The sequence below is a fragment of the Carassius carassius genome, chromosome 28 (genome assembly GCF_963082965.1).
Source record: "Carassius carassius chromosome 28, fCarCar2.1, whole genome shotgun sequence".
Taxonomy (NCBI): domain Eukaryota; kingdom Metazoa; phylum Chordata; class Actinopteri; order Cypriniformes; family Cyprinidae; genus Carassius; species Carassius carassius.
Window position 1 is genome coordinate 21,252,809 of NC_081782.1, and position 21,480 is coordinate 21,274,288.

General features: G+C 38.1%; 1 protein-coding gene across 2 annotated transcripts in view; it reads right to left on the bottom strand.

The window, feature by feature from the left end:
* LOC132108185 (neuronal PAS domain-containing protein 1-like) overlaps positions 1 to 20,630 on the bottom strand; it is a 40,526-nt gene extending 19,896 nt beyond the window's left edge. The window contains exons 1-3 of one of the 2 annotated variants that reach the window (XM_059514800.1): positions 20,392 to 20,630; positions 11,579 to 11,754; positions 7,948 to 8,186 (exon numbers count right to left, since the gene is read on the bottom strand). In XM_059514800.1, the coding sequence (XP_059370783.1) occupies positions 7,948 to 8,186; positions 11,579 to 11,673 (334 nt within the window). In that variant the 5' untranslated portion in view covers positions 11,674 to 11,754; positions 20,392 to 20,630. Of the gene's footprint in view, positions 1 to 7,947; positions 8,187 to 11,578; positions 11,755 to 19,904; positions 20,101 to 20,391 lie in introns of those variants that run through there. The other variant, XM_059514801.1, reaches the window with a different exon arrangement.
* Positions 20,631 to 21,480: the final 850 nt, after the last annotated feature.

Here is a 21,480-nt window from a genome sequence, read left to right on the forward strand (position 1 = left end):
CCTGGCAGAGCCTGCAGAACTACACACTCACACTCACACACACAACACATGCATACACACAGCGCATAAAGAGAGATAAAATATCACTTTTTTGTGTCACAGCCATTTTACTTTTCCTCTTGTCCCTCATCGTCCCTCCATTACTCCTCAGCTCGCCCTCCCCATCTCTTCCCCTCTCTCTTCCTCCCTCTTTCACTCTCGCCCTGCGTGAAGGTCATGCAATTGATTTTCCTCTGTCTATTCATTTTTCAGTCCTGGTTTTGAAACGTGGGAAGCAGACAAAAGCCATACCAGCCCCCCACCGGAGCACACAGCCGCCCCTCCCCCGCTCGGCTCGCACCCGTCGTCTCCGTCCGGCCCGGCCTCACATTCCTGCAGTGCGGATGAAGATACACAACATGACCGTAACAGCCCAGTTCACTCCAGCAAACGTCAACCCCAGGCATCTTATCTACTAACCACTTGCAATTTAGTTTAACCAGTCAATAAATGCGATAAAATAGCAGTGTGCCATTTTTAAATTAAGACTTTGTCATTTTCAGCAAAGAAAAACAAAAATCTGTTCTGACATGAGGCATAGTCTTCAAAGTTATTCTTTTTTTAAACAAATTCATGTTCCAGTAACATTTGCTTGGTTACACTTTACTTACACTATCAGAAATAATAATTATTTTTTTTTTTTTGACTTTAACGATGTAATCAATATTCTATTTGATAAAGCCAAGTATGAATCGCATCAAGTTAAGCGTTTTTTTTTTAAGCATTTTACATTTATTCCAAAATACTAACTCAAGGCAATTACAATTTAAACTATATATTTTATTTGTGAAATATTCTTTTCAATTGTTAACTTTTAAGTATTTTTATTTTTATTTTTAGATCATCAGTCATCAAAGCTCTGGGAAAAACTGGTCACAGACTCAGAGATTTGCTTTAAATTTCACCAAGCTGCTTACTCACTAAAACTCCCCCAGATCAATTTTTCAAGTATTATTTTGATGCAACAAAGTGGTTATATATGTGTTTATATATAAGTATGCATTGTTTAATTATTTTTTTAAATTAGGCTTCCCAATAACTTTATTGTATTGTTCATTCAGACTGATTCGTGAATGTGCAAAAACACAAGAGGCAGGGTTTATCGCATGAACCAATCACAGCCTAACATAACCAGCCATATCCAATCATATTGCAATGGGGGCATGGCCTCCCCTCATGTGATTTCCCCCCATTCATTCTCAATTACCCCCCACCAAACCCACCACATGCTTTATGAGGTCTGTTAAAACCCAATGGGCTCAGGGGAGAGATACGGTGTCCCACTGTAACTTTACCCACTGGTGTTGCTATTGGACAATGTTTCTTTAGAAAAATGTGTGATTTATATTGATATATTTTTTAATATTGTCAATGCCTCCCTTGCCTCCTCATTGGAGGAAACGCCCCTGATATATCCCTAAGTTTATTATTATTGTGATTTTTGTGGCTGCATCACGTACTCTTTTAGTAGATACTTCTTTTGAATAAGCAATTCTTAGTGACCATTAAAACATGCATTCTATATATCATGTCCATAACTGTGTTTAAGACTGGGGGAGACATTTTGTTCAGTAAATCATAAAGAAATATAGAACAGTGAAGAAAATTCTTGGTTGAATTATACTTGGGAATTGGAATAGACCAAAGTTATTATTATTATTTTTATTTTTTATAAATCATTAAGAAACATGACTGTGAAAGAAATTCTAGGTCGAATTCTAGTTGGTAAGAAATAATTTTTTAACTATTTGCAAATAATATTATATGCACATACGCCTTTATTTGCATGCTTATAGCCCAAAGTATACTTCTAATTTCATGCACTGTTCGTATACACTAGTGTACACTTACAATACGAAATATACTTTGGGCTTAATATGTTGAAAACCCAAAAAGTTTCTTGTCCCTCTCTTTTTCAGTTAGGAATAACATCAGTCACTTAAATAATACCATATTTTATATTCAAAATGGCCATATTTGAGAAAAAGAGTTGAGTAGTTTGTATCTTTGGATATTACTGTCAAATGTTCCGCTACTTCCATCTTACCTCTTTCAATGTTAAAACTGATGCTTTGGCCTGGACTTGATTTGATTGGCCATCTCAATTATTTTGACATTGACGAGTGCTGAAAGACTGCTGAGGCAGATCAGCATAAAATTTAACTTTTCATTTTTTGCCATTCTACTCACAATGCGAGTGCTGTCTAATGGACTGCAGCAGAGAAGTGCAAGAATTTGTGCAAGAATTCGGCTATATCTAATTAGTGAGGGACATTTATTGGACATTGCCCCCCCTTATTGTTTATGATGGTTACGACCCTGCTATATGAATGTAATGTGGACGTACTACATCTGCCATGTTGTCATTGTCACGGGACCTAAAAGAGTGAGTGTCTAATATTTCCAAAAGGCTCTGTTAATATTTCTTGTCTTGTCACATTCAATTATGCATAACACGAATTACCTGTCTGAATCACAAAAAAAGTTACCTGTATATTATTATCTATTGTTTAACAGAAAACAGTGAAGGTCAAATATTGAATCCAGGATCAAGAATATGAAACATGAATATGAATTATATTTCTTCTAATATTATTATTTTACTTCAACCTTATTTCAATCAAAGGGTAATTGGTTTTAATAGTTTTAGTTAACAATAACAACATTGCCCTGTATATATCAGCCTGTGCATTTTTTTAAAATAAATATTATACTTAACAAAATTCTAAACTGCACATTTTAGAGTGGCCTTATATTGTGGCCAGCCTAAGGCACACCTGTGCAATAATCATGCGTCTAATCAGCATCTTGATATGCCACACCTGTGAGGTGAATGGATTATCTCCGCAAAGGAGAAGTGCTCACTAACACAGATTTAGACAGATTTGTGAACAATATTTGAGAGAAATAGGTATTTTGTGTACATAGAAAAAATCTTATATCTTTGAGTTCAGCTCATGAAAAATGGGGGCAAAAACAAAAGTGTTGCGTTTATAATTTTGTTCAGTGTATATGCGGTTAATCATAAATGTTACCTTTGTACTATATAATGTACAGCATGTGCTTTCTAATATCACTAATTCTTCTAAAACAGAAATTTAGTCCCTGTTTGATGTGTAATGTATGATAAAAGCATGGTTTGTCTTATTACAGCAATTAGTTGTAGATATTCTCAAGTGTGATGATCAGGATGTAAGACTCTCGTCTGTAACATATTATTCGGTTTTACACTGACACCTACATTTAACAACTCTCAGGTGCCATTTGAGTTTACACACAGACACGCACACGCACACACACACACACACACACACACACACACACACACACACACACACACACACACACACACACACACACAGCGCACAGTTTGGCCAGGTTAGCTTCCTCACAGGTATGTTTATCTACTACACAAACACAAATACACACACATTCACACACCTAATTGTAGTTGTTTCCCCTCAGTAATAATAGCAATTAGACAACCCTTGTAATTACGCTCTCCTCGTTATCCAGTTAATTTCTATAATTACAAATCACACAGATAATTTCTTCTACCCTTTGTGTGGTTTTTCTTCTGTCCTGTTATACTATGCATTTGGTTGAGGGGTATGTGAGAGACAAGCTCTGTTCCAAAACCTAGTGAACTGCCTAAATAGACAGCATTTTAGGACATATAAAAGTGTACTTTACAAAAAAAAAAGGCTGTTCTGATTAATGTTCTGAATTAATGAATCATGTTCTGAATTATCCTGCCTTCTAAGATACTTTCTTCCAGCCAAATTATATGGCAGCATCACATTCATCCCAAAATAAGGCAATCCCAGAATGCACTGCAATATGCTACACGAAAACATCAAATACAAGACGGTGGCAGAGTTAAGAAAGATGTTCATGCAATATTGAAAAACAGACCAATTTACCAATTTTTGGGGGTGTGTATTTGAGTATTGTTTTTATGTTTGTAATACAGAGTTTGTTTATCAGAGAATAGCTTTGTTAGCTTAACAATATGCTAACATCAAACTATTAGAGGTCTGGTGTCTTATGCGCTTCTCATGAGGGTCAAGCTCTGTTTGTGTGTCACATAAGTTGCTGCCTACGTAGGGCACAGTGTTTGGGAGAAATCAAATGTAGCTATGCTGAATCATTAGCATAACAGTAGACTTTTTTTTAAATGGTTCAATCATGCGATTCATTTAAATGAACAATTCAGTTAGTCCCTTTGACATCTTTATATAAAATATTAATTTAAATGAATAATTCCTTACATTTATATGGCTCTTTTCTAAGCACTCAAAGCGCTTTACATTGTGAGGGGGGTATCTCCTCACCCACCACCAATGAGGGTATGTTCAACCAAATTGTGCTCTTTATAATTTTATAAACTCACCTTTTAATATTTACCATTCAAAAGTATGGGGTCAGCAAGATTTTATAATGTTTTTAAAAAGATATCTCTTCCAAAGGCTGCATTTACTTGATCAAAAATACAGTAAAAACTGTAATATTTTCAAAAATGATTACAATTTAAAATAACTGTTTTATAAAATATTTTATATTGTAATATATTTAAATTATTCCTGCGATGCAAAGCTGAATTTTTTTCCCATCTTCAGTGTCACATGATCGCCCAGAAAATATTCTAATATTGTCAAACACATACTAGGGCTTAAATACCTGGTATGATGAGGACAAATAACAAAACAAACCTTAACCAAATGACAAATAAACATGAGGGGAAACTAGATCACAGGTTTTTGAAATGTGACAGTTCGCCCCCTCACGCAAGGCGCGACCTCGCACCACAGGAACAAAAGGAGGGACAGAGGGGGACATGGGAGAAGGACAAAGGAATGGATTTGGTATGGTGACAGGGGATGGCAAAAGGCTGGCAGGGAGGTTCAGGAGGCGGCCGGATGACCAGGATGACCAGAGTCCAGGGTGGTGATGACGTAGGAAGGATGCAAGGTGAGTCATACATAGGGAGAAGCCATCTTGGAGGCAGAAGGGACCAGGGCAGATCAGATGGAGGGAGGAGACAGGAGGAGCCAGGGTGGATCAGACAGAGGAAAGAGCCAGGGAAGAGACAGGAGAGACTTGGAGGAGCCAGGCAGGACCCAGGCCTCAGCCATGATGGTGGCCCTAGGTGGAGCCGATGGAGGAAGGAGCCATATTGGAAGAAGACAACTGACGGCAGGTGCAGGAGCAGGTGCGACAGGGATGATCCGGAAGGCCATGGTGGAGCCGGAGCGTCAGAGGACCAAGGTGGAGCCGGAGGGAAGGAGGAGCCTGACAGAGCCGGAAGGACAATGTGTAGCAGGAGGAGTAGAGTCCCGAGGTGGTGGATGGTCGAAGACAGACCAAGGTGGAGCTGGAGGGATGAGGGAGTCCTGCGGAGCTGGTGGACTGATGGGCCAGTGTGGAGAGGAGGGAGCTAGGAGCTAAGGTGGAGCCGCCGGGTCGACGGGCCAAGGCAGAGTCCAGGACTCAGAAGCAGGAGGTGGAGACAAGGGATCCTCAAGCCATGAAGTCGATAGAGACACGTGGCACATGACACGTGGCGTTCCCACTGCACAGATGGTGGGCTGAGGGTGAGCAGAGGGGCTGTCAGGAGACGGTGGAGGAGATGGTGAGAACTAGATACAGAGATGGTGGGAGAGGGAGGCTGAGCGGGAGTTCAGGAAGCTCAGGGAGATTAAGGACATTGTGTGCTGCCCACACACACCACAAGGCCACTCCCAACACTGGGAGCACCAGTGACAGGGAAACAACCTCTGTGGTCATTTCAGGACATATAGACAGTTCAGGATGGGCAGACAGTTCAGGGCAGACAGAGAGTTAAGACAAATGTCTGCATATATTTCCGAATTAAAATCCACTGATGATGGAGAGACGGATGATGTAGGGAGGATCCAAGGCGAGTCTGTTAGCGGTGGGCTCAGGATCTTGCTCCACACAGTGGGGGGATGGTGGGCTGGGCTCTGGGTCTGGCTGTGTTTCAGATCAGGAGTTGATGCTCCCCTGGTGGGGATTGACGGCGTGGAGAAGATTTGCCCCAATCCAGAACAGAGACTTCAGTGTTTCACCTTCAAATGGGCAGGACGTGGCGAAAACACAAGTCCCTGGCGAACTCGAGCAGGTCAGGGTTAGCATGGGTAATGGAGATGAGTTGGATTATGAGGCATAATAATCCATAAAAAAAAAACTGGAAAAATATAAGCGGAAACACTTCTCCAGCTTTCTGTCATGCTACGGTGAGATAAATGCATGAAGAAGATGAAGATGAATGCAAATAATCTTTAATAAATCCACACAAGGGTAAATCCAGGACAGAACAGGCAGTAGACACATAGGGATGTAGTAGATCAGACAAACACAGATTGCACTGACTAAGGCTTAAATATCTGGGATGACGAAGACAATTAACCAAACACACCTGAACCAAATGACACAATCAAACATGAGGGAAAACTACATCACGCACAACACATGGGGAAGGAAACACGACAAAACAGGTCCTTGAGGTGTGACACATATGCTGATTTGCTGCTCAAGAAACATTTTTATTTGAAAAAAAATACAGAAATAAAATTATTTGATTATATATTGTATATGATATATTATATATACACATTTAAAATTATAAATCGCCCTTAAACAGTGTAATTAACACATTTTGATAGCAGTTGTCAATAGCTACATAGATTGACCGTCGAACGCTTCTAGTAAGTCACAGCAGACAGCAGACAGCAAGGCAGCTCACCAGGCTTTGAAACAGAATATAGAGACCGACAGACAAAAACTGCGAACAAAAAAAGAGACATTCGCCCAGGTATTTTAACAGGACTGAATGGCTTTGATGCAGCAGGTATAATGAGGCTCTCAGGCAGGCTACAAAAGGACCATCTCTCAGAAACAGACTTCCTTGGTCTGGCCACTTGTTAACAAGCTTTAGCGCAGACTCTGGCTCTTTTGTTCATCCCCACCGGCTTCCACACACAGGCAGCGCCTAATTGGCTGTTAGATATATTGTTCACTTCACAATTGAGATGAACCCATCAGAGGATGTAATGAATGACGGAGCGTATTTGAGAAGCCAAATGAACCTGCTCTCAAATTAAACTCAAATGACAGAGACCCCTCTGAAAAGAGACATAAGAAGGGAATATGTATCCAGATGATGGCTTTGACAGCAGATTCTGCTCCTGCAATCCGTATACAGACAGTATGCTGCAATAAGTTGGTAGTGAACTAGCAAATGCATTATTTCAGATGAGCCGTGTTTAACTCCACATGACTGCAAGTGATTACTCCTGTGGCGCAATCTCAATTACTTTTCTCTGAGTGTGTGTGTCGGTCTGTCTGTGCATGTGTAAGCACTCTCTCTCTCTTCTCTGGCAAATTTCGAAGTGAGAGTATCCCAAGCGACGTACGCGAGCAACCTATAAGACAATAATAGCCTATCCCATTTAAATTCATAATTTAAATTAATAACGCATTTGTATTCATTGACAGGCCACCACTTGCTTGTTCGGATTGAGTTTCGCTGTGGTTCACTCGAAGCCATCTCCTCTGTTAATGGCATCACAAATACAAATCGACGTAAGGATTGATGCTTTCGATGAAAGCCTCATATAAAACTGCCTCAAAATATGAGAGGAGCAAAATCTTCTTTTATTTATTTTTTTTATCTTTTATTATTTCAATTTGAGCTTGTAGGTTTGGCGATAAACATTTTCTGAAGGTTATTAAAGAGTTTCTGACCTAGTTTGGTCCCCATTTTGCATTTTTGTTCAAATTTTGTGTAAAAATATCTAGTTTGTCTATCCAGTCTACTCTCTTTCATATAGTAGGTAAATGCCACTCCATTCATAGCCATTCTCTGGGTGTCGTGTGAAAACTTACCCTTGTTGCAGTTGTTCTCCCCCTCCAGTAGAGGGCTCCAGGGTGGGTCTCCCTGACTGGCAAAGTGTCTCATGTGCAGGTAACTGATGGTGAGGCGGATGATGGAGGCCTTGTCCAGCTGGCTGGTAATTGCCCCGGGGAGGGGAAGCATCTTCGCCAGCTCGAAGAACTCAAAGTTCTCCTTACCCCGTCGAGAACGAGCTGCATTGCGAGACTTCTCCTTCCTCAAGTTCTGCAAGCTGGGGAAAAATAAGACAGGATAGAAAAGTAGAGGATAGAAGGAGAAAGGATGACAGTGATTAGACCATGATAATGTACAGGGAAGTCAAGACAAGTAAGTCCTGTTCAATTATTCACTGAAGTGTTATTCCGCAAACCATAAAGGGTGTGTTTTGAATGCAGGCATGAAACAGAAATGATAAACTATATACAGTATATTATATATATATATATATTTTATATATGTAATATATAATATTATTTGATAACAAAGTAGAATATCTAATAATATAAAAAATTAATTGAAAAATAACACCTAAATCTGCATTTTGTTTTATTATTATTATTTTTATTATTATTATTATTTTAAATTATTAAATTATTTTAAATATTGATCATTACTCTAAAATAGGCAAATAAAGATGCTGTTGGCTTAATAAAAAAAAAATATATATATATATTTTGAAGAAAATATTTTATTTATTTTTAAATATTTGTTTGGCCAATAATTTAATGTAGAATATATTATGATTATGAGATATGACACATATAATTTTTTTCTCAAACAAGGGTCTTGTGAAAAAAAAAACTCATTTTACATATGCAATTTCAAACTGCCTCATTCAAAATAAATTGGTTTCAATTCACATTGAAAATAATTGGCTTCAGTGTGAACACCCTTTAAGGCTTATAAATGATGTCATAAATTTCAAGTTTTTGTCAATACAGTTCAAGTTTTTTAAATGAAAACGTATTAAAATGTTTTCCTTTAAACCAATATTACTCTTCAAAATGCCATCCATATTTTTCAAAAGTTACAACAAGATGCATTTAATTAGTTTTAAAGTTGCATTGAAACAGAGGTTGCAACATATATGTTATTTTGTAATGTGACAGATCCAAACAAAAAAATCTTTAAAAAAAAGCAGGACACAGACAATCACTGCATGATGACTGAACAAGGGAAGTTTGCAGCTGATTGTAAGAAAGGGGCGGCTTTTGGTTGGATGAAATGATTGGAGATGTCCTGCATCCATCACAAGAGAGAAGTCTGTCGATTCACCAGAAAAATGAATTTGTGACTTTGTGAAAGGGTCAAAAAATATTTTATACAATGACGCATATGCACAAAAAAATCATTCACTTTCAGATCAAAAACATGCATTTTGAAAAACAGGGTGAGTTTTCATTTCATGAGGACATTTCCAGCAGAGCCCTTACTGGAAATCAACAATAAGGGACAAGCTGTCACTCTGGAACTCGATCAATCCCATCAGACTTTTTCCAAGCGTCTCGAAGCCTGATAGCTGACCTGTGATCAGGTTCCCTGTACAGCCGGTGGGAGGCCTGATCTTACATCAGAAGCCCTGCACCAGCATCCAGCCCGAATCCAATGGCTGCGTTTCTTTCCCAGGCTCCCTCCTGGGTGGTGAGCCCCAGTCTTGATTGAGGGATCAATGGAGGGAGGGGTCGTCTCGGAGGCAGGCCCAGGTAGCTGTCGCTCTGATTGGATATCGACTCGCTCTCAATGGGGCCTGAGTGGAGGAATTATGTTGTCACGGAGACTCTACAATTTGTGACTGCGCTCCGAGACGGAGCTGAACGCGCCTCTCTCGCTCTCTTTCTCTGTCTGTGACATTGATTCTCATTCATCCTGCAGATGCAGGGCAGTATGAGCAAGGGAGGGAGGGACGGCATGGGAAAGTGTGTGTGTGTGTGAGTGTGAAGAGGGGGATCCACAGAATAAAAGGGAACAGCCAAAGAGCACACACAAAAGAGTCAGTTCCTCAAATTGAAAAGGGACTAATTTATTTGTTTAGACAAGACTGTGTTGTTTTTTAAGGGATGGAGTGTGTAAATCAGCAGACGTATGTGATTCAGCGTTTTAATGTGTGTGTTGGTCTATATCATGGTTTCCCAAATGTGGGGATTGTGAGTTGAAGAAAAGCTCAAATTAATTGTATCCAATGTAAAATTGAATTAAATAAATAGGGTTCAAGATATTCATGATAAATCTTAGTGTGATTATCAAATCAAAGGCTGTGATTTAATTAAATAACTATATAGTCTGATGCACTGCATGTTTCACAGTGAAGTGAAGTTTGCAAGTAGCTCATGATTTGGTTTTCCTCATCATCTGTAATGTGTAATTCACAACAATGAATCTATCTATCTATCTATCTATGAGAATGTGTCCAAGAATTATTGAAATATTAAATTGAGGTCTCAGGGGGTACTTCCAATAAATATCATATGTCTAAATGATCAGTTGACCAAAATGTTTGGGAACCCCTGGTCTGTATCACTGTATTGCATGTGTCTTGGTAGATCGGTGTTTTGGCCCTGTGAGATTTCTTTGTGTAAACAGCATTGTTCAAGTAAAAAAGTCTCCAAGAACATCTCATCGTTGTGCTAAGACGACCCTGGAGGGTTCAATCAATACAGAGACATTGATTCTGTTGAGTTTTATATCCTCCACAGCTGAGCAGACATTAATAATTCTACTAAAACTTAGTTAATCTCCTGCTAATGGATCCAAACCCAGGGCTTACACTGAGCTGTGGCAGGAGAAAGAGAAATGGAATTGCTAGCTGTGTGTTTGGGAAGATTCTTCATTTGATGCATCAAGGTGTGTGTGTGAGTGTGTGCGTGTGTGGCCCTATTATGGAAAACATGCATGTCACGAAATCAAATGTTGCGCTGTTCACTTAACCAAATCACGATTATGGACTAGTGTCTGTGAAATTTAAAGTGCAAAAAGAATTATTTAAACATGAAGTCTGCAAGTTCTGCGTGCCTCTGCTTGAATGAGTGCTGGATTTTCATCGACTACAAAGGCACGTGTGAAGCTGGTGGTGTTTTCAGCCTTTGTCGGCTGACTATATGAGGACATGAACACATCATCTTCATCTCCAGAGCTGCTCTGAGAGGCACTTCACCAGCACTTCTCCATTTCATTTGAGGAAACTATCATCATCATCATCATCATCATATCATATACTGTATACACACAGAAATTCAAAGGTTTTTATAACAACTTATAAACATAAAAGTTTGGTTTAATATGGAAGACATTGTGACAGAAATATATTAGTTGTTCAGTAGAATGTACTTCTCAAAATAATTATGATAATAATAATGGTAGTTCACTTATTACAATTTTATTTTTAAGGAATTTAAAAAGATTCTGTTTAAATTTTAATATTTACCTTTGTTTTGCAGATTTATGAATTTAATTAAATCATTAAGGAAACCAGAAAAAGTCTCAGTCAATAAATTGTTAAATTGTCTTGTGTTTTCAACTAATTAGACATGCTTTTGATGAATAAAATTTAATTTAACCATAAAAATGGAATAAAAAAAAAAAAAAAAAATTTGAGAAAGAAAATGAAACGGAGTTGTTTTTCCTCACCAGGGTAAGGTGGGTGGTTTGGCGAGCAGCCCCTGTAGGAAGTCCCACTCCACACTCACACACTTGCCCTCGCTGACGAACGGCATGGCCGCCATCACGCCCCCTATGGGCCGCCACCTCTAACTCAGGCTGTGATTGGCCGAGGCTATGTCAGTCCGAGACCCCCAACAGAAGAGCTGAAAGACAACAGAACACGAGGAAGACATAAATGAGTATTGAAATCTACTACTGTGATCTAGATTGTTACACTTTCTGATGTAAAACTTTGTGGTTTTTACCATATTCACATGCAGTTGCTTGAGTAATCAAAACACAGACCACTCATTATGAGTGTATAGTTTTGGCGAACAGTCCTGAAGAGTCTAGTCCTGTTTGGTCTTGAGTCCTACAACCATTAAAATAATTTTTAGCTTGTTGAAAAATCAGTGTTCTATTAATTTTGGCCACAACTGTATATCCAACTTTACATAAAGAGCTGGACGATATTATGAAACCTGTTTTGAAGAAACGATCAGGCAGCTGAGATTTGCAAAATATTTTGTGTGTGTGAGGATATAATATACATGCAACTTTATATTTAAAGCTGTGCAACTTCAAACATAAATCTGCTTACATTTTGCAACAATATAAACAATCATGCAGCTGAGATTTGCTATACAGTATATATTGTTTTACACAAGTTTACTGTATGTATGTAAATAAGGTTATAAGTACTATATATTCAACTTATATCGCTGGGTGATAATATAGTTTTCATCTTTGGATAATAGCAGTTGACACTTGCTATAGCCTAGTACATTAAGCTTAACATTGGCTTAGCATCCAAGTTTTTATTTATTTATTATTACAAAATGTATACAATATTAGCTTTCTCTTTTTAAATCCAACTGGGCTTGTGGATGTACAGCAATCCCAAATAACAAACGCACACACCAACAGACTCCAATTGCAGGAGTTTCCAGGGCAGTTTGGCCGCAGTGCTCGCCCTGGCTCTATGACATTTAAAGGGCCAGTGTGCCCTCCAGCAGCATTATGCCATACCCACAGGCGTGAGATGCCCGCTGGCCAGCTCTGGGTAAATCACAACACAGTCATACTGGCTACATGCCACAGTCCTACACTACCCCTTTGACCTGACCTGGCAAAGTACACACACACACAAGCACAACATCAGCGGATTCATCATATGGGTCGTTGCCACCTTTTTGACACAGCATGAACTTGTATAAAGCCCTGTTAATTTCATCTTAGCCCAAGACAAGCACTATAACATCATCATGGCTCACAACAGCTTAGCATGAGCTGCAAAGACTGTATGAGATGTGCTTTTATAGCGTAATACAACACTTTGAACCTGTTCTGTTGCACAGAAGAGAAATTGAATAAAATTGAAAAATACAGGTGTAGGATTAATTGTAACTAATTTTAAATTGCACAAATAATTAAAAAGCCAAATGGTATTTTCTTGTACAATGTACTTCAATAATCTTAGTTCAAATCTCTTTTTACAGTGTATGAGATCTCTTTAATATCCCAATTGTTTCTCAATAAAGAGAGCACATGGAGTGCAAATTTCGTAAATAGTTTTTTTGTAGATATAGATCCAGTCAACGACTTTTGAACAATTTTAGAACAATTTTCACTATGAAACTGCTAATATATTTCAAGAATAACAAAGAAACACTGAATTAAACATGATGACTGAAATAGCATTTTCTTATAATCTTTGGTCAATCATTTTTACAGCATATGAAATCTCTTTAATATCTCAATAATGAGAAACAAAGCAGGAATAGCAAATGATGAAATCTTGCTTTTTTTAAATTGTTTTTCTAGAAACAGACCCAATCGATTTATCTCCTCTTCAGTGATTTTGAAAACTATTTTTGAAACTAATTTTATTCAGAAATTGCAAGTAAATTTCATAAATAACTACAAAGAAACGCACCGAATCAAACATGACATTTTAAAGTAGTACGATTGAAATTGTATTTTTGTGTAAAACACACTATCTTTGTTCAAATAACTATTACTATGAGATTTAACGGCGAGAAAAAATGAATAAGTTTCATGCTTCTCCGGTTGTTCTTCTAGAAATAGACCTAATCGATTTGTCTCTACACTGAAAACCATCTGAAACAATTTTTGAAACAAATTCGAAACAAGATAAACAATCACCGCTCATCAAATTTCACAAATAATTACAAAGAAACATACTAAAAGAAATATGAAATTTTAAAGTAATAAGACGAACATAGTATTTTCTTGTAAAAAAACCTCCAATAACATTTAATTTACGAACTATAAAACTTACCCGAGCAAAATTATCTGAACTTTACGTTCCACATTCGTTTAGGAGAACATCTGAGACAAAGTTGAAGCCTAAAGCATGAGAATTGGACACGAAACAGCACAAATTTAGCACATATAAAAGATCAGAAAAACACATGGACAAACAAAATACGTCTACATGTGAAGGAGTGCAATTAGCATTAGCAACTGTACCACACACACACATCGTGATTCCTGCTCTTTAGCCTATCATCGCCTCATCTAATCGTTTGCAGGATCTCGCTCGGCATCCTCACTATCTCCGCAAACATAATGGAGGTCCTGTCCAGTGTAATTGTTCAATTAACTCTGTAACCTTGATGCAAGGTGTGCTAGCATTCATGCCCTTCGTAAACGGACAATGGCGTCGTAGAAGGTCACAGTCTGCTGTGAAAGTCAAATATAAAGTAAAGAACACCACATCTACCGGACTGAGCACCAGAGGCAGTGTCCTTCGCTGAAGCACTGGACATTTACAGGAAATCAACATTTGGCATTGCTAGAGCTGCTTAATATATTTATGATAGTACGTGGTCAATCAATACACTGCATCAATCGTACAATGAAGCTGATTTGATGTAGCCAAGTAGGACATTTTATTGGATAAACATTGTTTGTTGGTCTTGTTAAAAGACATTAATTAATTAATTTCCATTTGACATGTTTTCAAAATTTTTAGGCTTTGATTATTTGCTTGGTTATGTCTAAAACTCACTTGAATTTGTAGATCTAGACACATTATCAATATGCCTTGAAAGCTGGTCTAAAAACAGTTTATTATAGCAAAAACAGTACAACCTATATGCTCTTAATGCATTAACTGAAAAAAAGTATGAATAGAAGGCAATGCATGCCTTTTCAAAGCTTTATGACTTTATTTTCTTCTGTGAAATATAAAAACATAACTTCTGCGCTCTGCTGAAAAAAAGAAAATCATTCAGGTTTGGAACAGTACTACTTGCATACACCGCGAAAATAACTTTGCCGTTTGGTTATTTCAATGACATTATGCATAAATATGTTGAAATCTATCAGTTTCTGAATTTCAACTAGGATTTGAGTTCGTCGGCTATCTTGGTGAGTTTCTCCACAAAGATTCTTCAGTGTCTCCTCTACACTGAAAACTATTGGGAACGATTTTTGAAATAATTTGATAACCACTTTAAGAATTTTCACTCCGGAACTACCAGTAAATGTAATTTTTTTAGGTAGAAATACTAAAATAATATTTTCTTAAAAAAATAAAAAATCCAATAACCTTTTTCAAATATTTTTTATTTTTATTTGTTTATACATTATACATATTTTTATTTTTTTAAGACTGTCATGGACAAAAGACATCGTTTAGCCGTTGTGGTGAGCTTCTCGGAAAAAGTGTGACAATATTCTCACCAAATTTGTTTTTAAACTCAAGATTTCTCTGTGTTTTTTTTTTCTTTCTGTTTTTTTTTTTACATTTGTTTTCAATCAATATTTTATATTTCTGCTTCAGTTTTAGTTTGAGTAATTCAAGTACATTAACTTATTTCAATTATTTGCCAGGGAAACATTTCTAATTTACTGTAAGTTTACGTTTTTCGTCTAAAATGTTTATACTATAATATTTATTTCAGCTACCGATTTTATATATCTAAAAAAAGTTTCCGTTTGTGATAACAACACTGGCATGGAATGATGAGTAACGTTGACGCACAATAAATTTCTTAACACTTCTGCTTTTCCAATAGCAACGAGGATGCCGAAGACTTTCGATCCTAACCGCAGCATGTATAAATTGTGGATGGCTTGAATGCGGTGCTATTTGGCTCAGGCCGGGGTACAGGAGCAAACCAAGCCTGGTGTGTGTTTGGCGAGCCTGTGGCTGTTTGTTTTCAGAGGGGATCGTTAATTAGGGCCTCCAGCTGTCAGAGGTTCGTTAGTGCGCTCCGCCCCTCCCTATGGAGCTGCCAAATGGGGAAAATGAACACATTTAAACCAATCTGCACGTAGACAATACACCACGTCTATTACCAACTCACTTTCAAACACACAAACTCCCTCTCTTTTCTCTCTCACACAACATTTATTGGTCCCACATTTCCAGGCCAGATATAACACTGCCATTCCGTTTCAAATGTCACACGCAGTGGTATGAGGATGCGTGAAGGACCTCTGGAACATTCTGGATTATGCATTTTTGTAATGCAGGGTGACTCTGGTGACTTTGACCTTTGAATGCCTTTGACAGAAGAAGAAAACAATTCCTGTTTATGGCCATCGGGCACTTTCTCGCTCACTTTCCTGGCGCCTGCCTCCTTTTCCCTTTTTTCTTAATAAATCTAAACAGCAAACAGCTGTGGCGGGTCAGTCACATCACAGCTTTCTAGCCATAACTTTCAGGAGTTTAATCTGACACTGAGGGGTTGAAAACTGACGCTGAAATTTCTCCTTCAGATTTAGGACAAAATTGCTCATAATTTACTAATCTTTTAACATCTTTTACACATAATCGACGTTACTATGTATTTCAACATCAAGAAACAGAACTATGCTATTTATAGTGCTGTTTTTAATATGCCATCTTCTTGTCCTTTGACAATTGTTTCTTCAGAAGTGGATTGATACATTCACTTCTGATTCAGTTCACAGTCGTTATTTGCTGCAAAAGTCACAAAAACAAAGTAGTTATGTCACTAAAATCATCCGAGAGAACAAAAAGCCATCTTCGAATGATTACCACTGAGTCATGCATAAAAGAAAATGTCTCCTCTCAGTCTATGATGCACTTAAAAAGAGCATTTCAAGGTGATATTTAATATAAATAACTGCAGAAATTATGTAATAGCTTGTAACATTCAATTATATTTGCTTTTGAAATTATTAATCTGATATCTTTGAAGTGCAAATAGTTCAGCAACACACACACATATATATACTGCATGTAGTTTTCCATCAATATATGGAGCTGTTTCAGCAGAATACTAATTTCTCTTCACATCTCTCTGCATTTGAAGTCCAGCATTAGGAAGTCAGATGTTGTCTCGTTTTCTTCGAACGCTGATAAATCAGCTCTGGTCAACAGCATTTCTCTCTCCCTATCTCATTTAACTGGAGTTCTCTCGCTCTGCGCTCTGGCTGGACACGGCTTTTGTGGTTTGCCGCTGACCTTGGCGGCTTCCCATCACTCCCAGTCCAAGGTTCCTCTCAAATCCTTAGAGCTGAAGGCTGCATCTTCATCTTCACCTGCAGGCCCATTAATTATCAAATGGAATCAATACCTCATTTGATTAGATCAAACTGACCCTACCTGCCCCGACCCGCTACGGTGAAGCGGAAATAGGAAAGGGATTCTTGACTGGCCCCTGAGATCTTACATTTGTCTGTCACAGGAGGAGAAATGCTGTGTTTCTTTTTTGTTTTAAATACCATTTTAAATCGCAAAATAGTGACTACGGGATTGAAAGATCGAGAGAGGAAAATCTACCAGTTATTGAAGCTCTAAAAACGTAAGCAATCATTCAACAGTGACAAAATTAGGTGTTCACATAGAAAGTTAACAGCATCCCTTTCTCTATATATTTTGTATCTGTCCCTACGGAGGAAAAAATCACAACGAGATCTCTTTAATATCTCTGTTTTGTTTTCAGGGTTTTTTTTTTCCAGACTGCAGTGAGATTAAATGGAGGGCACATGGGGATTTTTATCTTCTGCTTAGACTTTTCTACAAAAAAATAAATAAATACTCACACGTTTCTTCTGAGTTTCTGTAATGATGTCAACATAAATCAGAGATTTCAATATTAACATGTTCAGTTCTTCCGAGACTGAATGATCCAGATTACATTTACTCAGGTTGGATGTGCTCAGTTCATGAATCATGAAGAAATAATATGCATTTAAAAATATTAAAGAATTGCATTAAATAACTTAACACTAATCTGAAACACACACAGTGTTCGGCCCCTTAGGCAGGGAACGGGTCCTTAAACACACACAGGTTCAAACAGCCATGCATCGCAGCACCTACAGTCTATATCCAGCCATACTACTGTATTTAAACATCGCTTTATCATTTAAAAAAAACCTGTGCAAAGCAGTGTAACATTTGCACATCAGTGGGAATAGAGGATTTCACACAACTGCAAAATATGTGTGTGAATCACATAAAACCTTAAAATCAAAAGAAAAAGTATAACTAAGTATAACTAAAATATAACTAAGAAGTTATATTTTTCACTAAGAAAATGAAGATTACACTGATACATTATTTTAATGCCAATAATTTATTTATTGTGAATTTGTGGGTAATTAGCTTATTTGTAACGATACAAAAATGTCTCAATACAAAAATGTTTGAAAATATACATTTTATTTTCTTTACATTTAACTTTTGTTCTTGTTCATTTGTTTTCATTATTATTATTATTATTCATTTATTTGGGGGTGAAATGTAACCTAAACATTTGCATGAGATTCACCCTCCGTTTTAAAAATATATTGACAATATCTGATCTCATATATCGTAAGGCTCTCCCTCTCATTTGTGTGATGCTTATGTACAGGTTATGGATTATGAGCGATAATTTTCAGGCTGCAGTAGATCAAAAGCAGAAGACTGAGGAGTCTGTATATCGACAGGGGCTCTTGTTTGTTTGTGTTTGTGTGTGTGTTTATAAGGGCATACTGATATGTGTGTGTTGAGTATATAAATATCCACGCGTGTCCCAGCTGAGCTGGGTGTGAGTGGCAGGAAGTGGTTATGTAAGGAGTCACAACGGGCTGCAGTGGACAGCCTGACCACAGATCAGGTCAACCAAGTGTGACACCAACAGCTTCTCACTGACACCTCGCTGACACTGTCTGTCACCAGGCCTGTCTGTCCCACTATGAGTGTGTGTGTGTGTGAGAGACGGCTTTTATGGTCCTATAGCTCTCTCATACATACCTGCATAACTTTTGTCAATTCCCCATTCACGTTTATTTTGCACCCAAATGCAGATATAGTCTTCGCTCTCAATAAAATGGCCAGTTTTGGATATTTGATTAATACACTTACACTACGTTAAAGTAACATGTTTCTTCAGCAAACACTGTCCAACCAGAATCTATGTAACAACAAAACTGAAAGACATTTTATCCTCGCTAGGGTACATTCAATAAATTCAATAAAATGCGTCAGGTAATCTAAAAAAAAATTGTTATTATGTACTGTCTTAGCATCTATATAAACAATTTTTATTAATGTGAAAAATATGAATGAATAACTTACTACTGCTCTAAATAATAAAAGTAATTTTAAACTGTCAGGTAGATGTCATTTTTCATTTTTACACTGTTCAGATAAGTACATTGAAGAGCAACAGGTAGATTCTCAGACTAATATGAAGCTATTGACCGAAACACTCACTATGAAAAGAAAACAGCAATCAAACTTCCTCCTAAATCTAAAAGCACAGAGTCCCAAGCAAGCTGACTCACTTTTTGTGTTTTTACTGAATACACTTTATAACTGTAGTTACACTTTACAATACAGTTTGTTACATTGTAATAACATTGTAAGTGCATGGTAATTACTGAGTAATAGTGAAAAATTGAGTAATGTATAAATATGTATTGGAGCTGCTTAATAATATACTTTATCATCATTATTACTGTGGTAATTCACATGCAGATATGTAACATGAATATATAAAAATAAAAGGAATTGAATAAAGGTGACTTGATAGTAATCTAAAGTGTTGCCAATATCAAAATAATGACATTTTCTAAGATGAGTGATAAATACGAAAAGTTTTGTGAGATAACAAATTATTATTATTATTAAAATGATTGTTAACTTTTTTGTTACAATATTAATCATCCATTTAACATGAAAGCGTATTTTTGATTTAACAAAAAATTTATATTTTTAAAAACAGCAGAACTTAATTAAAATACATTATTACAACTATTTCGATTCTTTAACAATACCACGCTAAGCCCAAACTGACTGATGAAAGAAAAGGTTAATATTTACCCATGCTTTTCATTTCTAATATAAATCCAGTCATTTAGAAGAAGCTGTTAAATCCAAAGACATTAGATAATAGAAAAGACGGCCGTCTCGCCGCTGCCATTCACTACCTTCCACAGAACACAGCGTCAATGCAAAGCGCTCTAATCTTGTAAGATCCACTAATTAAGTGTGAGATGATGTTTGAGAGCAAGCCGAGGCAGTCCGCACAATTAACCCCAACGTTCCTCCGTTCCATTCCTAATAGCCTACCTCCATCATTGAGGGAAAATGACAAGTGCACTTATGAGCAAAGTGCCTTTCCCAAAAACTTTCCAAGGAAGCCAAGCCTCCAGGCAAAGAGCCATCAACAAGTTTAGGAGGAACGGAGAAACCTTTTGCATCAGTGAGACTTGAAACTGTCAGGTATGTATGTGACAGTTTAACATGTGGACGTCAACATCGACTAGAACAAGAGGAAGTTGCATTTCCCTTGTACAAGGGGACTCACCTGATGTGCATGTCCAGCTGTTTTGGAGGCAGATGTTTCTCTCCTCCTCCGTCCAGACACCCGAACCGGTGACCCTCCCCTCCGCTCAGTCCACGTTCCTGGTCCCCTCGCGCTCCCACACACACACACTCACACAGGGGGTGACAAGGGGGTCAGACGGGGCCAAGAACAATCCCAGCTGCCGGCACAAAAGAGCAGGCGAACACACAGCGGTCCTCTGCCGCAAGAGTGTGTGTGTGTGTGTGTGTGTGTGTGTGTGTGTGTGTGTGTGTGTGTGTGTGTGTGTGTGTGTGTGTGTGTGTTTGTGGACGCTCAGCGGCTGTGACCACGCTCTCCCCCTCTCTCCTCCTTCACTTTCCAAGCGGGATCGTCTCAGATATGACTGGAGTTAGAGGATGCGAGTCTGTTTCCTCCTCTGGCGTGCTCCTCGCTTTGGCTGTCTCTCTTTCCTCGTTGAGCTTCTTTTCTTTTCATTTCCTCTTGGGAAAGCTGCACGCACTGGTCGTCTCTTCACCCGCTCCCTCTCTCTCTCTCTCTCTCCTCAATCGCTAGTAAATATAAAAGAAATGCTTGTACGGCCCCTACCTCTCTCTCTCTCTCTCTCTCTCTCTCTCGTTTCTTTCTCGTTTACACTCCCTCCTCCCCACTGCCCTCACTTTTCTTTCTCACTGTCAAAGCTGCCTTTCAAATGCTGATTAGCACACAGAGTAAAAGAGAGCGAGGGAGAGTGGAGTTATGGCTAGCGTTCGGCTAAGATGCCGTCACATTCGACTTGAACAACACTTCTCTCAGACAAACACATACTTGAGTCTCCGTCCTCTACCGATATCATCTCGCCCCAATGGACTCACGCTAACAAACACTGAGCGAATAAAATCTGCTCGGACTGTTTCTTGCACCCGCGCCCCTCTTTCACCCTTCCCCGGTTCGTTCTTCTTGCCCTCAAACACTACTCAGAATATTGATACATCACCCCCTCCTCCTTTCTTTCCTCCATTTCTCTCTCTCTCTCTCCATCACTCACTTTCTCCGCTGAATACTGATAGGCTGTCTAGTCCGTGGTCTGGGTTTCAAATTCTCATTCCCTCT